This window comes from Haematobia irritans, chromosome 1 (genome assembly GCF_050003625.1).
Source record: "Haematobia irritans isolate KBUSLIRL chromosome 1, ASM5000362v1, whole genome shotgun sequence".
Lineage (NCBI taxonomy): Eukaryota > Metazoa > Arthropoda > Insecta > Diptera > Muscidae > Haematobia > Haematobia irritans.
Window position 1 is genome coordinate 186,533,446 of NC_134397.1, and position 16,263 is coordinate 186,549,708.

Below are 16,263 nucleotides of genomic sequence, written 5' to 3' on the forward strand. Positions count from 1 at the left end.
GTTTCTTTGTCCGCACCCCAAGTGCTGCCGGCAAGCGACTTGAGGACCTTGTTTCTACCACGGAGCTTATCACAAATTGCAGTGGCATGGGCGGACGACTCAAAAAGGCTGTCGAATGTGACCCCGAGAATCTTGGGGTAATTTGTTGTCGGAATTGTTTCGCCATCGACTCTGACATTCAACTGCCTGCGTACTTCCGCCGTCCATGTAGTGAATAGTGTGGCTGAGGATTTGGTGGGAGATATCCTCAAATTTATTGCATGGAAATAACTGATAAGATTAGCGAGGTAGACATTCAATCGATCGCAAATGTCATCAACAATGGGCCCGGATGCCATGATTGTGCAATCGTCTGTATATGACACAATCTCGAAGCCGTCAGGAGGCGGTGGAATCGAGGACAGGTAGATGTTAAACAGTGCCGGAGATATCACCCCGCCCTGGGGAACTTCCTGTTTAACTCTACGGGGTTTTGACTTCTTGTCCCTGAATTCCACGTACGACTGGCGTCCACACATATAATTCAGAACCCAACGCTTCATTCCTGCCGGTAGAGACGTATTCTCGTTGTCCTCAAATAGTGTGGCATGGTTGAACGTATCGAATGCTTTCGATAGGTCAAGTGCCACTAGGACCGTCCTATGCCACGGCTTGGGCTGATTAAGTCTTTGTCTATTTGCCTTTGGTTCGAAATAGTATTAACATTATTTACAGTGTAATTTTAACTCTCTAATGCCCAAGCCCGCCCAATTTAATAAGGAAGCTTTTAGTAAAACACACCTTAAGACAACAAAAATGGGTAAAATAAAAAGAAATCTCAGTTGAAACTGTTCAAGAGGCTTTGCAGCATATACTGAATTTTACCTATGTGGAATTCAAAGGAAAAAGATCAACGTCCAGGAGAAATAAACAGGGCTTACCTCAAGGCGGTGTGCTGTCGCTGTGCTATAACGGGTCGCTGCCTGATAGGCGATTTTGCAAAAACTATTGGCGCGAAGTATAATGACTATTGTATGAGCTGTCATGATGTGGAAGAAAAGGAATCAATTAAACACCTCTTGTGTGAGTGTCCTACATTTTGTGTAAGGCGTAAGCAAATTTTAGGGGCATATAGCTTTAGATTACTTGCGGACCTGGAAAACGTTAACTTAAGTAGTCTGCTAATGTTTTTGGAACAATCTGGTTGGTTCAACAGAAGAAAATAATCGAGAAGGTTCAGCGGTTAAAACTAGAAGTGCCCATATGTAATAGCTACTTTTAGTTAATGTTGTATCACAATGGACTGAATAGTCTAATGGCGTTTTCTTTTCTTATGAAAAATGCGCACTTTTTTTGCATTTTGGCCGGAAAATGTACTTTTTAGGTTCTTTTCTAAAAAAACATGCAAAAGTGCGAAAAGGCTTCGAATTCTGTTGTGAAAATAGTGCCACGCATAGAGGCAAATTACGGGCATTTTCAGCACTGCCAACAAACGAGAGTGCTGCGATTGCCCTGTTTCCTTCTTTGAATTCTTTTCTGCCCGCTGAAATGATAGCATTTTTTAGGTTGCTGGTAACATTTTAAAAATGCGCATTCTGTACAGACAAAATGACGGCAAAGCACTTTTTTCAGAAAAGAAAACACCATAAGTGAGCCTGAATCTTAATCGGGCTGCAATTTTAACCTAACCTAAGCCAACAGACCTGACACCTATTTCACTTTGGACTCATCCAGTAGAGGCAGCTCGCTTCCTCGAGATGGATGTTGATACTTAAATGTTTTATCCCTAATAATTTGTTTGTTTTATCTTTTCCTTTGTTTGCCTATACATAAATTCCCAGAGGCTACAACAACAACCCGTCACTCCGATTCACTGTTTCGAATAATACAAATGTTTAATGATAGCTTTGATAAATTGATAAACCAGCTTAAGCTAAGACCGAAGATCGATTGATGAATAATTTCGACAGAAGATTGACTGAACTGACTACGGATGAAAATAATTTAAAAGAACGTATTTCAAATTTAGAAATGGAGGGTGATGAAATAAACTCTTTAAAATCGACAAGAAAACTCTCATTTTGCTTGTGAAATTCGTATTAACAGAATTCCTTACCAAAGACGAAGACCAGACTGACAATATTTGTTAAAATTTACACCTCGATGGGCATAAAAGCTCCACAAATAAAATCAATACACCGCCTTCAAAATCGCAATAACATTAAAAACGTAAATTCGCCGGATGATGGCTCAAATCAATAGCATATAAAAAGCCAACAATCAGCAGCTGATACTCAATACTATTGGATTTATTCCGTCTTATCGATTTTTATGCTGTTTTTTTTTTTTTTTTTGTAATTTTGTAAATGTAATTTTATGATGGTCATTATCAAAAGTCGATTTTGTAGATTGCAACAAGTCAATTCGACTTTTCCATCCCCCATAGGATGGGGGATATATTAGTTTAGTCATTCCACATAGAAATATACGTCTCAGACACCATAAAGTATATATATATTCTGGGTCGGGTGAAATTCTCGATCAAGATATGCCCTTCCGTCTTTTAAAACCACGCTAGCTTCCGAAGGAAAAAAACGGTAACGACTTGAAACCTGGCACAAGGTCAAAAATCGTTAATCGGCCTTCGGCGTCAAGGAGCCGATTAACCGAAACGTTTTGAATAATTTATTTGAAATCGAAACTACTGAATTTTGAATTTGAAAATTTTGTATTTTCTATGGGTGATCACAAATTAAGGTCCTCTTCACTCTAGGACCAATAGTTAGGAGATATGACCAAAAGAAGTTTTTTATTTATGGGTGGAAATTAGGTTTTTAAAATAAAAATTTTCGAATAAACCGAAAACCGTTTTATAAAAAAATGGTTACTTAGACATCCTATCCAGGACGTATTGTCCTGGTGAAGAATTCTCACACATCGGTTTAAACAACTGCATTTTTGAATGTTGAAAACATCCATTTGATGGGCCATTCGTCGTACAGTCCTGACTTGGCAATGAATGACTTTTTTATGAGAGCTAAACGACACCTGAAGAAGCGGTTGATACTTTCTGACTGGAGATACCTCAGTCAGAATGGCAAAAATGCTGCAACAATTACTTCAAACGCATGCAAAAGCTCATAGATCTTAATGGGAAATATTTTCAAAGAATCGGATACTTGCCAAAAAGTGTACGTTGGTACAACAAAAACCAAATTAAAAACTAGAATCTCAGGGCATAAATCTGATCAGAAAGCCACTGACAAGCCCTTGCAACAAAAGACGGCTCTTGCAGCACATTGCACCCTAACAGGACACAAGTCAAATCTTAAGAACGTAGATATTTTGACCCAAGAAAACAACTATAAAAGGAGATTTACACTGGAGATGCTACGTATTATAAATGAACCTACAGAAAGAGAGATGAATTTCAAGACTGATACGGACCATTGTGCACATATTTATCGAAATATTGTGCAAAAATATAGAAAATCAAATTAGACTTTAGTTGTAAATCTAATCGTTTGCTAATAAGTTCATGGTTCTTTTACTTATAAATGTAATAATCAGTATTTTCCGACTTTGTGTTTTAGAAATATTGAAAAATAACAACGATCTAAATAAAATCCACAAAAATGAAAAATGCGAACTCTCACACATCGGCTCCAACAACTGCAGTTGTTAGCACTCAAAACATCGATTTGATGGGTCATTCGTCGTATAGTCCTGACTTGGCACCGAATGACTTTTTTATTCCCGTACGTAAAATATAAAATCAAAATTTCACGTTTTGCAGATGCCTCAATCAGAGTGGCAAAAGTACTTCAACAATTTTAAAAGTGTGTAGACCTTAATGGGGAGTATTTTGAGAAACAACATAGCAATATTCGATTATTATTATTTGTTTTTGTTCTCTAATCGTAAAATATAAAAGGCAACTCTCGTAATGCTTATATACTTATTCTCTCTACTGCTATGTCTTTAGCCAACAATTCATTAAAAAAAATCAACATACAACATAATCCATATATTATTAAGCGTTACAGAATGAGGAGGATTATGTATCTTGAGGTCGTGACGATAGGAGAAAAATATTTGTATAAGTAATGGAATGTTCTTATCCGCTCTCTTCTGACACATACATGCTGGTATACTCAATTACTTGGATTTTTCTTTCTAAGTGGAAACCACAACACAAGAATGTGTATATGAACACATTGCACTCTTAACCCAATAACTATGAACAGCGGAGGTTACAAATAAGGAAGCACACACAGACACACAGACACCCCTTAATATAAAGGGCTCATGTTAACAAGCTCATCACAAAGCACACACTGGCTTTTATAAGGACCATGTACTAAATTTGTACAAAGGACTATTGTGGGTGTAGCAGCACAACATCGATGGGATGAGAGTTGTGTCGTTTAGCTTTTAAAATTATTACATTAATAGTTTATAAAGCTAAACAACATGTAAGAGTGGATTTCTAATTTGAGTTCTTTAAGATTTAAGAGTCTGTGGATAATGTATTTATATCTGAACAAAAGATTTAAAAAATTTATAAAGATCGAATGTAAATTTGGTAAACCGTTTATATCGTAGATTCAAATACTTTTATTTAATCTAAGTTATGTACTTGATATTATGTTTTATCTATATGTCAATTTTTACAATCGTTTGTTGCAGTTTAAATTCTTTTTATTTTAAAGTAAATTTAATGAATTTTTTTCTATGATGGGTATGTCTGTAATCGTATATGGCTGTTGGGGCTTTGTTGTAAAATGAGCGAATTAAATAAATAAAATAAGAAAGAGCATAATTTATTTCCAGTCAAACCGGATAAAAATTGAAGTGTTTAGATGCTCAAGAAGTCAAATCAGTTTGTATGGGAGCTATATCAAAACAAGGACCTATTCACACCATATTCAGCAGTTTTATATGTGGACCTAAAATACCTTAAGATTTCCCATTTCAGGCAAATCGGAAAAACTTGTGGTGCCTAGACGCTCAAGAAGTCAAATCGAAAGATTGATCTATATTGGGGGCTATATCGAAATGTGGATCTATTCACACCATATTCGGCACACTTATTTATGGAGCCAAAATACCACTATATTTTAAACATAAGGCAAATCGGATAAAATATCGATGTCTAGACGCTCAGAAGGTCAAATCGGAAGGTCGGTCTTTTTGGGGGCTATGCCAAAACGTACACCGATACACACCATATTCAGCAATCTTATGGGTGGACTTAAAAAACCTCTAGTTTTCTAATTTCACACAAATCGGATAAAAATTGCGGTGTCTAGAAAGCCCAAGAAATTAAATCGGGAGATCAGGCTATATGGGGCTATACCAAAAAAAGGAGCGATTCACACAATATATATATTTTGAATTCCAGGTAAATCGGATAAAAATTGTTATGTCTAGACGCTGAAGATGTCAAATCGAGAGATCGGTCTATATGAGGACTATACCAAAATATGGAGCGATACACACCATATTTGCACCAAAAAACTCTAGATTCCTAATTTCCTGCAAATTGAATAAAAACTACGGTGGCAGTGATCCCCATGGGAAATATGTTCATCATGGACATAAGGAAACTATATATATGGAAAACAGATCCCTTAGTCGTCTAACCAACAGTAAAACGGACATTGCAGAATGGGAATCCCAACGTATGGCCTTCAAAAACTAGAAGCAGTGCTTTTCGAGAGAAATATGTCTAGGGTTTCCATATGGATAATTTGCAAAAGAGATCTTTCGCTTTAAAAAAATAGAACATTTTAACTAAAAAAGAGTTTACAATAAAAAAATTCTTTATTAAATAATTAATAATTTTATTGATGTTTAAATTAAAATAATAATAGTTTCTAATGATAGAAACAACGAAATAAATATATAATAAAACAATAAAAAACAAAAAGAATCACATTTTCTTAAAAAATAAACGGAATAAATTCAAAATTACACATGTTCCTATGATCTCGCCCACAATTGACGACGACAACGTATTGGAGTATTTACGTCGTACGTTCAATTACATCTATTTCTAATTTTTACGCAGTACGTCGAAACGTCGCAATTGTGTTCCGGCCTTTAATTTGTCAACAGATTTAACCCAGTAAACAATTAGTGGCGAACAATTGTGGCGAATTCCTACTAAATAAATAAAATTCCATCAATCTAGGAGTTTTTTTTTTTGAAATAGAGTAAATAAAGAGCACTGTTGGACATAAAAATACGGCACCAAAATAAAAGAGAGTGAACAAAAAGATACGAACACAAAAAGAGAACATGTTCTTTTTAAAAGAGATGTAATGGACAGCCTAAATATGTCCAAAATGGACAAGCTACTGAACGGTTACTTTATTAAAACATTCCAATAACAAGTATATACGGCCGTTAGTTCGGCCAGGCCGAATCTTATGTACCCTCCACCATGGATTGCGTAGAAACTTCTACGAAAGACTGTCATTCACAATCGAATTACTTGGGTTGTGGTATCTGGGGATCGGTTTATATGGGAGCTATATATAATTATGGACTCATATGAACCAATTCCTGCATGGTTGTTGGATACCATATATTAACATCACGTACCAAATTTCAACCGAATCGGATGAATTTTGCTCTTCCAAGGGGCTCCGGAGGTCAAATCTGGGGATCAGTTTATATGGGGCCTATATATAATTATGGACCGATATCGACTAATTTTTGCATTAGAGTTTGAGGCCATATATTAACACCACGTACCAAAATTTCAACTGAATCAGATAAATTTTGGTCTTCCAAGAGGCTCCGGAGGTCAAATCTGGTGATCGGTTTATATGGGGGCTATATATAATTATGGTCCGATGTGGGCCAATTTTTGCATGGTCATTAGAGACCATATACTAACACCATGTACCAAATTTCAGCTAGATCGGATAAAATTTGCTTCTCTTAGAGGCTCCTGAAGCCAAATCGGGGGATCGGTTTATATGGGGACTATATATAATTATGAACCGATGTGGACCAATTTTTGCATGGTTGTTACAGCATATACTAACACCATGTACCAAATTTCAGCCGGATCGTATGAAATTTGTTTTCTTAGAGGCTCCGCAAGCTAAATCGGGGGATCGGTTTATATTGGGGCTATATATAATTATGGACAGATGTGGACCAATTTTTTCATGGTTGTTAGAGACCATATACTAACACCATGTACTAAATTTCACCCGGATGGGATGAAATTTGCTTCTCTTAGAGGAGCCGCAAGCCAAATTTGGTGGTCCTTTTATATGGGGGCTATACGTAAAAATGGACCGATATGGCCCATTTGCAATACCATCCGACCTACATCAATAACAACTACTTGTGCCAAGTTTCAAGTCGATAGCTTGTTTCGTTCGGAAGTTAGCGTGATTTCAACAGACGGACGGACGGACATGCTCAGATCGACTGAGAATTTCACCACGACCCAGAATATATATACTTTATGGGGTCTTAGAACAATATTTCGATGTGTTACAAACGGAATGACAAAGTTAATATACCCCCATCTTATGGTGGAGGGTATAAAATGCAGATAAATTAATTTTGACAAGATCTTACAGGTATATCTTTGTTTTCATTTATAATTTTGATTATTTAAGAAAAAGTAATCGTCGAAATAAAGTGGTTTTCAAATCGAAAACCAAACATAGTACCCACCTTTATATGAGAAATACAGTTTTGTCATTGATGAGTTTCTCTATAAGATGGTAAAACCGAATATTCCCGAATGTCTTTGGGAATACCAATATATCGTCCACAAAAACGTGATGGCTGTGCTCCTCGAGAGAAATATATCCAACATGGACACATGAATAAATATGGCCACCCAGATATACAGGTAAAATATCGCTCTTTTAACCCTCTAGCTGATGATAAAATGCAAAAAGTGATTGAGATTCCCAATATATAGCCAACCAAACACTGGTTTGGGTGCTTCTCGAGATAATTGCGTCCAAAATGGTCAAATAAAAGAAAATGATGAATATCCAGATTTATATATAAAAGATTGAGCTTTTAGTCCTCCATCCGAGGATATAAATGATATTGCAAAATGTCGTAGAATTCCCAATATATGGCCTGCAAAAAAAACTTGGAAGCAGTGCTCCTCTATAGAAATGCGTCCATTATGGTCAAACGGAATTGGATTTATTTGTGAAATACAGACATTTAAACAATTATGGTAAATAAGGAAATGCGCCTAGGATTCTTAAAAAAATTGTCTACAAAAAGGTGGAGGCAGTAAACCTTAAGAGAAAAGTGGCAACTATTACCAAATGGAAAAAGATGGAAATCCAAATTTATTTGTGAAAGGCGAGACATTTTAGCATCTTCTGATTGAACTAGTCTTGTAAAAGGTCAAAAAATCGCTTCACGAAATTATCAAAATATTTCTCTTTCAACTTAAAAAAAAATGTGTCAGGATTAATTAAATTTCGCTTAATTTGACTGCAATATGGAATACTTTTGATACCATGGCCAATATAATAAATATTTATTCCGCATGTATTCCATAAATTTATTCCACATGTATAGCATTAAACGATTAGATCGCTTATAGACGATTCCTTTTATATCCAAATACTAATCTACGACAACAAAGAGTGAAATGGCGAATCAATATGGAATGTAATTTAGGTAAACCAGGAAGTTGGAAGATATACGGCACTTACCTTACACAGTCATTCTGTTATGTACCCAAGGCGACTAAACGTCGCTATTTATTCACACACACATTGTTGCTACTTGTCAGAATCGCGCACTAGCTTACTATTGTGCTATTACGGAATTGTTGGCTAGAAGGGAGAAACTGGATAATGGCTATGGTCAGGGGTGTACTTGATTGTTGTCATATATACGCTATTGCTGCTATCTTATAGTGAAATATTGCTGATGTTGGTGGTTGTGGCGGTTGTGGTGGCTGTGTCTGGTGTTTTGGTATTTTTAACGTTTTTTCTGTATGTTGTTGTTTTTGTTGTTGTATACATATTTAACTCTTGAGTAAATTATTGGCTCTTTGATTGACCCCTGACATGCGCGCATTATTCGCATCACCCTTCGCATTGATGCGATCGATTTGGATATTTTGATTCTCCAACTCCGAGCCCATATCCAACGCCATATTACGTAAATTGCCCAACATTGAATTGACTTGACCAAGATTTTCATCCATCTCATCTTCGCGAGCATCATTTGTGATACGTGCTATATAGCCTGACTGAGGTGGTTGGCCCATGCCTCCTCTTTCCCGCTCATCAATGACACGCTGTGGTTGGTTATTGACAATTTTGCCATCGTCATTCTTTTTCCATGCATTATCACCATCATCCTTAACGGAAACTTTTTTCCATGGCAGCACACAAATGCCGCAACATTTTTCCATACCACTGAGATTCTTTTCAGCCTCTTTCATGTCGGCATTAATACGGTCCATGCCATCCTCAATACGATCCAATTGTTCACCCTGGTCATCAAGGGCCACCAATGTCCTAATACCAGCCTCTTTGCTCTCTTCCATATAAGCCAACATACGGCGGGTACTTTCGACCGATTCATCCGCCACTTGTGTAGCCTTCATTTGCAAATCCTGAAGTTCACTACGTGGTTCGTTATCCATGGCTTTGTGTGTTTTGTATTAAAGGTATTAACAATAAATTGAACTGATATGTCTGGTTTGCAAGTGGTTGTTAGTTGCTTATTTTTTGTTATTTAATTTGGTTTTTATCTCGCTTATGGGAGCACAATCATCCAATATACTACTTTTGCTAATATCTCGTAGCACCTCACTTTCGGTGGTATTAGTCACTTTTCATGTACGCAAACAACCAAAATAGATATCTGTCACTTTTACTTGTTTATATTTGTTAAAACATAAAATTTCTCTATCTTCAAAGGATGTTAAATTATTTTGTATGTATAAGAAGGAGCCCGAGGACAACTTTTCCAAATTCCGCTTAAAATTCAATTCCAATTAGAAAACACCACCACCCGTTTCGAGAAAATCACGCAGCACAGCACACCCACAATCAAATATTTATACTGACAAATTATTGCGATAAGAGATTGAAGTCGACTACTCATTGATGACGGCGTTGACTTTCAATTCGGCTTCGAAAAAACTTGTACGCCATTAAAGCGCATACACCTCTGGGAAAATGTTTGCTATCGTAAACAGGGATGCCATTTTGGTCCAAAAAATTATTAATATTTAAATTTGTCCGATGGTCGGACCAAATAGAATTTGGTTGATTTTGGCCCAGAGAATGAAGCCGCCGAGTCGCGCCGCCGATTTTAGCCGCCGCCGACCAGTTTCTTCCAGCCGAAGCCGCCGCCGAATATATCGACTCATCTCGACTCATAATTAGCCGCCAAGTAATCAAAAATATTGATTTAAATCAGAAAAATTTATTAATAATTGTTGTATTTTTTGTTAAAATGTTTAACTTTCAACCCAAAATCCATCAGTATCATGTTTCTATAATAGCTTTGCAACCATTTAGCTCAGAAAATGTAAATGAAATGAAAATTTGATTGTAAGTTTGGTTGTACAACTAATCTCATTACCATTCGGATTACCTCAAACAGAGAATGAAGCCGACCCATTTTTGTCGGCGGCGGCTAACACTAAATTTTTGCCTCCGGCGGCGGCGGCTTGACGGCTAAGCCGATAAAAAATTGTCTGTTCGGCGGCGCAAAATTATCTATTATAAAATCAATTTGAAGTTTTCCCAATTGTAATGTGATTAGTTGTACAACCAATCTTACAATCAAATTTACATTTCATTCAAATTTTTTGAGCTAAATTTTTGATTGATTAAAAGTGGAAAGTTCAAAATTTTGGCAAAAACTATAACAAATATTATTAAATTTTTCTGATATAAATCAATATTTTAGATTAATTGGCGGCTAAATTTGAGTCGAGATGAGTCGACATATTCGGCGGCGGCGTCGACTGCTAAAAACGGGTCGGCGACGGCTAAAATCGGCGGCGCGACTCGGCGGCTTCATTCTCTGACCTCAAATCGATTTTATAATGGATAATTGTCCGCCGCCGAATAGACGAATTTATATCGGCTTAAGGTAAGCACTATGTTCGCTTTTCGCGTTGAAATTTTCGTGGTTACTTTATTACAACAGCTCAATATAAAGTTGATAAATTGACTCAATTGATGCGCAGTTTCTTGTTCCTCTAGATTTCGATAAAACGTTACAGGAATAAGTTTGTTATCAATTATAATTTTGATTATTTAAAGAAAAGTAATCGCGAAAATAAAGTGATTTTCAACTCGAAAACCGAACATAGTACTCACTTTTAGCCATCAAGCCGCCGCCGCCGGAGGCAAAAAATTAGTGTCAGCCGCCGCCGGCAAAAATGGGTCGGCTTCATTCTCTGTTTTGGCCCATTTTCGTCAAATCGGTAATTTTTTCAAAATTTTCTATAGAAATAAAATTTTGATGAAATTTTCTGTAGAAATAAAATGTTGCAAAAAAAATTTCTATAGAAATAAAATGTAGCAAAAAAAATTTCTATAAAAATAAAATGTTGACAACATTTTCTATAGAAATAAAATTTTAACAATATTTTGTACAGAAATAAACATTAAAACAATTTTGTATAGATACAAAATTGTGCGAAAATTTTGTAAAAATTTTATATCGAAATAAAATTGAGACAAATTTTCTATACAAATAAAATCTTCACCAAATTTTCTATAGAAATAAAATTTTAACAAAATTTTCTATAGAAGTAAAATGTTAACAAAATTTTCTATAGAAATAACATTTTGACAATATTTTCTATAGAAATAAAATTTTTACAAAATTTTATATAGAAATAAAATTTTGCAAAAATGTCTATAGAAATAAATCGTTGGCTACATTTTCTATAGAAATAAAGTTTTGACAAAATTTTCTATAGAAATATAGCTGTGACAAATTTTGACAAAATTTTCCATAGAAATACAATTTTGACAAAATTTTGTATAGTAATTTAATTTAAAAAATGGAATTTTAATTCAACAATGTTGGTCTAATGCTGGTTGATATCAAAGACGATTTAATCTAATCTCATTTGAGGACCCGAGGTCTATAGATTTTTAAAGCTGCATTCATACTAATTGGTGAAGTTAGGGAAGAGTTAGTCGAAACGAAAGACATACTCTCGCTAGACCTTGAGCGCATTCATGTAATTAATAACTGCAAACCTATGATAAAATGATTATCAATTAGTAGTTTTATAATGTGCAAACTCTCAAGATCCTGAATCTATTTTAATGGTCCTTGCCACATCCACAACGAACATAGTATGCAAGAACCCTGCCAACATTTTTTGAATTTGGGGACTCTTTTGAGAATCCCCACTACGTCGAAAACAATCATATACGACATCAAAAACTCGTCGGAAAAGCGCCGTCACTATTGAGAAGTTGTACCACGCCAAGTTACTACAAAAATGTTTCGCATGAGTGCAATTATTAGGTGCCTTTATAGATCAATTTAGAACGACGCCAATAAGGGACCCTCCAAACAATCAGAAAAAGTGCATTTTAAGATAGTTGTAAAAGAATCATTGTGGTCGAGTAAAACACGTTTGTTTAGATATTTATTAATTCGATTAAACATTTACAAATTCTTAAAAATATAACATTTTTACCACTATCACATTACATTTAACATAATTTTTGGCATTAATGATGATGTTGAGTTACAAGTAGCGAGTTACATGTTGCTGCGTCTATCAACCAGTGTTTTTATTCCATGGAGGCAGCGTGTCTGTAAAATATCTGAAAAACAATCACTTTATTCCATTTGGAAAATCACCAAATTGTTCACCAATATACCTTTCACAATTTTAAGCGTATAATCTATGTTTTCAGAACTTTATTTTCGTTTTTATTTAATTAAAATATAACAACCTGGTTGCGCTTGGCGTTTCACAAAAAAAATGGCTTTTTTAACAGTAGGGATGGCAAATTACTTGCATGTACTATTTGATGTACCTTTTCATGATGGTTGAAGTGACATTTACGAGTCTGTGGTAACGATGAGGTTGAAATGGAACTTTGAAATGCTGGCAGGGAAGAGGTTACTACTGCCTCAAATTTCACCAAAAGGTGGGTATTAAGTTCGAGTTTAGCCGCTAAAATCGTCATTTTTTCACGATTACTTTTCTTTAATAATCCATTTTAATGAATGCAAACTTTGTGAAAATTTGCTTTGGGATATTCCCCATCAAGTTATAATGAAATCTGCAACAAATATGTATAATTTTATGAATTTTTTTACTGATTTAGTTTTCACTTTAGTGAAAGTTAGCGGCTAAACTCGAACTTAATACTCACCTAAAGTTGAAATCTCTGAGATCTGTGAAGAGGGCATTCTAGGTGACTCGATCGAAACGGCCGATATGACGGTGGCACGGTTGCCAGATTTTTTTGAGAGAGATCCCCAAAATTTCGAAATAATTCCCCCAAAAAATCCCCAACTGAATTATTTTTCCCCATGAAAAATCGCCAAAGAAAAAAAATACATATAATTATTTTATGTGTGCAAATTGTATTCTTTGAAAAATAAAAACAATCTTACAATATCGAATTCTTTAAAGCTGAGTACTATGTTCAGTTTTCAAGCTGAAAAACGGCTTGTTTTCACGGTTACTTTTTTTTAATTAATTAATTTAAAAATATAAAATTAGTTGCAATCAATTCCTTGGATCTTTTCCATCCATTATTTGGTAAGACTTGATCAAAATATATTTGTACTTTTAATTTAGTGTTTTGGTGAAAACATCGAACATAGTACTCACCTTAATAGGTAAGGACTTCAGCACGTCTGTAAGCTCGTCAGTTGTTGCAATCGATGTGTGTTTTGCAATAAAAATTGCGGATTTTTTTTTTTAGGAAGTTATACTATTCCAGCCACAACTAATCTACCAAAAATTGGAGAAAATCCAAAAAAGAATTATTTTATCAAAATTGTATTTCTATAGGAAATTTTTCTTAAAATTCTATTTCTTTAGAAAGTTTTGTCAACATTTTATTTCCTTAGAAAATTTTCTCAAAATTTTACTTCTACAGAAAATTTTGTCAAAATTTTATTTCTGTAGAAAATTGTGTCCAAATTTTATTTCTATAGAAAATTTTGTCAAAATTTTATTTCTATAGAAAATGTTATCAAAATTTTATTTCTATAGAAAAATTTCTCAAAATTTTATTTCAATAGAAAAATTTCTCAAAATTTTATTTCAATAGAAAATTTTCTCAAAATTTTATTTCTATAGAAAATTTTGTCAAAATTTTATTTCTATAGAAAATTTTGTCAAAATTTTATTTCTACAGAAAATTTTGTCAAAATTGTATTTCTATAGAAAATTTTGTCTAAATTTTATTTCTGTAGAAAATTTTGTCAAAATTTTATTTCTATAGAAAATTTTGTCAAAATTTTATTTCTATAGAAAATTTTGTCAAAATTTTATTTCTACAGAAAATTTTGTCAAAATTTTATTTCTATAGAAAATTTTGTCAAAATTGTATTTCTATAGAAAATTTTGTCAACATTTTATTTCTGTAGAAAATTTTGTCAAAATTTTATTTCTATATAAAATTTTGTCAAAATTTTATTTCTACAGAAAATTGTGTCCAAATTTTATTCCCATACAAAGTTTTGTCAAAATTTTAATTCTATAGAAAATTTTGTGAAAATTTTATTTCTACAGAAAATTTTGTCAAAATTTTATTTCTATAGAAAATTTTGTCAAAAGTTTATTTCTGTTGAAGATTTTGTAAAAATTTTATTTTTATAGAAAATTTTGTCAAAATTTTATTTTTATAATTATTATAATTTTATTTCCATAGGAAACGTTCTCATAATTTTATTTCTTTAGAATATTTTCTGAAAATTTTATTTATATAGAAAATTTAGTCAAAATTGTATTTCTATAGAAAATTTTATCAAAATTTTATTTCTGTAGAAAATTGTGTCCAAATTTTATTTCTATAAAAAATTTTGTCAAAATTTTATTTCTACAGAAAATTTTGTCAAAATTTTATTTCTATAGATGATTTTGTAAAAATTTTATTTTTATAGAAAATTTTGTCAAAATTTTATTTCTGTAGAAAATTTTGTCAAAATTGTATTTCTAGAGAAAATTATGTCAAAAATTTACTTCTATAGAAAATGTTGTCACAATTTTATTTCTATAGAAAGTTTTTGTCAAAATTTTACTTCTGTAGAAAATTATGTCAATATTTTATTTCTATAGAAAATTTTTAAAACGTTTATTTCTATAGCAAATGTTGTCAAAATTTAATTTCTATAGCATTGTTATCAAAATTTTATTTGTATAGAAAATTATATCAACATTTTATTTTTATAGAATATTTTATCAAAATTTTATTTCTACAAAAAATTTTGTCAAAATTTTACTTCTATAGAAAGTTTGTGAAGTACCTCTTAGTTGGAGAGGAATATTTTGCAAAATCTACCAAAGCCCATAAGCGTTATTGTACTTCGCTTTTACACGTTCTATAACAAATTTTATACTGTGATTGTGATTAAAAGTGGAAATATCTCCAGAAAAAGCCCCAAATCACGACGTCATCCCCAGTCGAATCCCCAGATCCTCAAAGTGAAAAAATATCCCCAACCACGAGAAAAATCCCCAGTTTGGGGAAAAATCCCCTAATCTGACAACACTGGATGGTGGTTGAAAATCTTGATGGTTCTACGGTTCCTCTAGATAAATCTTTATCATTGTAAGGCTGCATGTGCCGCCTTAAAAGTTCTTCTGGGGAAAGGGGAAATAGAAAGGGTTCTTATTCAAGGACAATATGTATCTAACAACAAAATGCGTGAATTAAGAATTCATGGTTTCAAACTATTGCACCATACTGGCAAATATGTAAATCATTTAGCAATGCGGCGACAGCGAAGGAAACATTTTTTGATATCTATTTTTATGTTCCGACATTGTTGAAGGTTAGGTTAGGTTAGGTTATGTGGCAGCCCGATGTATCAGGCTCACTTAGACTATTCAGTCCATTGTGATACCACAGTGGTGAACTTCTCTCTTATCACTGAGTGCTGCCCGATTCCATGTTAAGCTCAATGACAAGGGACCTACTTTTTATAGCCGAGTCCGAACGGCGTTCCACATTGCAGTGAAACCACTTAGAGAAGCTTTGAAACCCTCAGAAATGTCACCAGCATTACTGAGGTGGGATAAACCATCGCTGAAAAACT

General features: G+C 33.8%; 1 protein-coding gene and 1 long non-coding RNA gene across 2 annotated transcripts in view; both read right to left on the reverse strand.

The window, feature by feature from the left end:
- The window catches only part of LOC142222289 (synaptosomal-associated protein 25-like), a 29,703-nt gene extending 19,637 nt beyond the window's left edge, over positions 1 to 10,066 (reverse strand). Inside the window, exon 1 of the mRNA XM_075292326.1 lies at positions 8,697 to 10,066. Within this exon, the coding sequence (XP_075148441.1) occupies positions 9,014 to 9,640 (627 nt within the window). The 5' untranslated portion in view covers positions 9,641 to 10,066 and the 3' untranslated portion in view covers positions 8,697 to 9,013. The remainder of the gene's footprint in view (positions 1 to 8,696) is intronic.
- A 2,526-nt stretch (positions 10,067 to 12,592) lies between these two features.
- LOC142242963 (uncharacterized) lies at positions 12,593 to 12,962 on the reverse strand. Its single transcript, XR_012724272.1, has 2 exons — positions 12,864 to 12,962; positions 12,593 to 12,806 (listed from the first exon to the last, which is right to left on the reverse strand). It is a non-coding gene; the product is annotated as an uncharacterized LOC142242963 (long non-coding RNA).
- Positions 12,963 to 16,263: the final 3,301 nt, after the last annotated feature.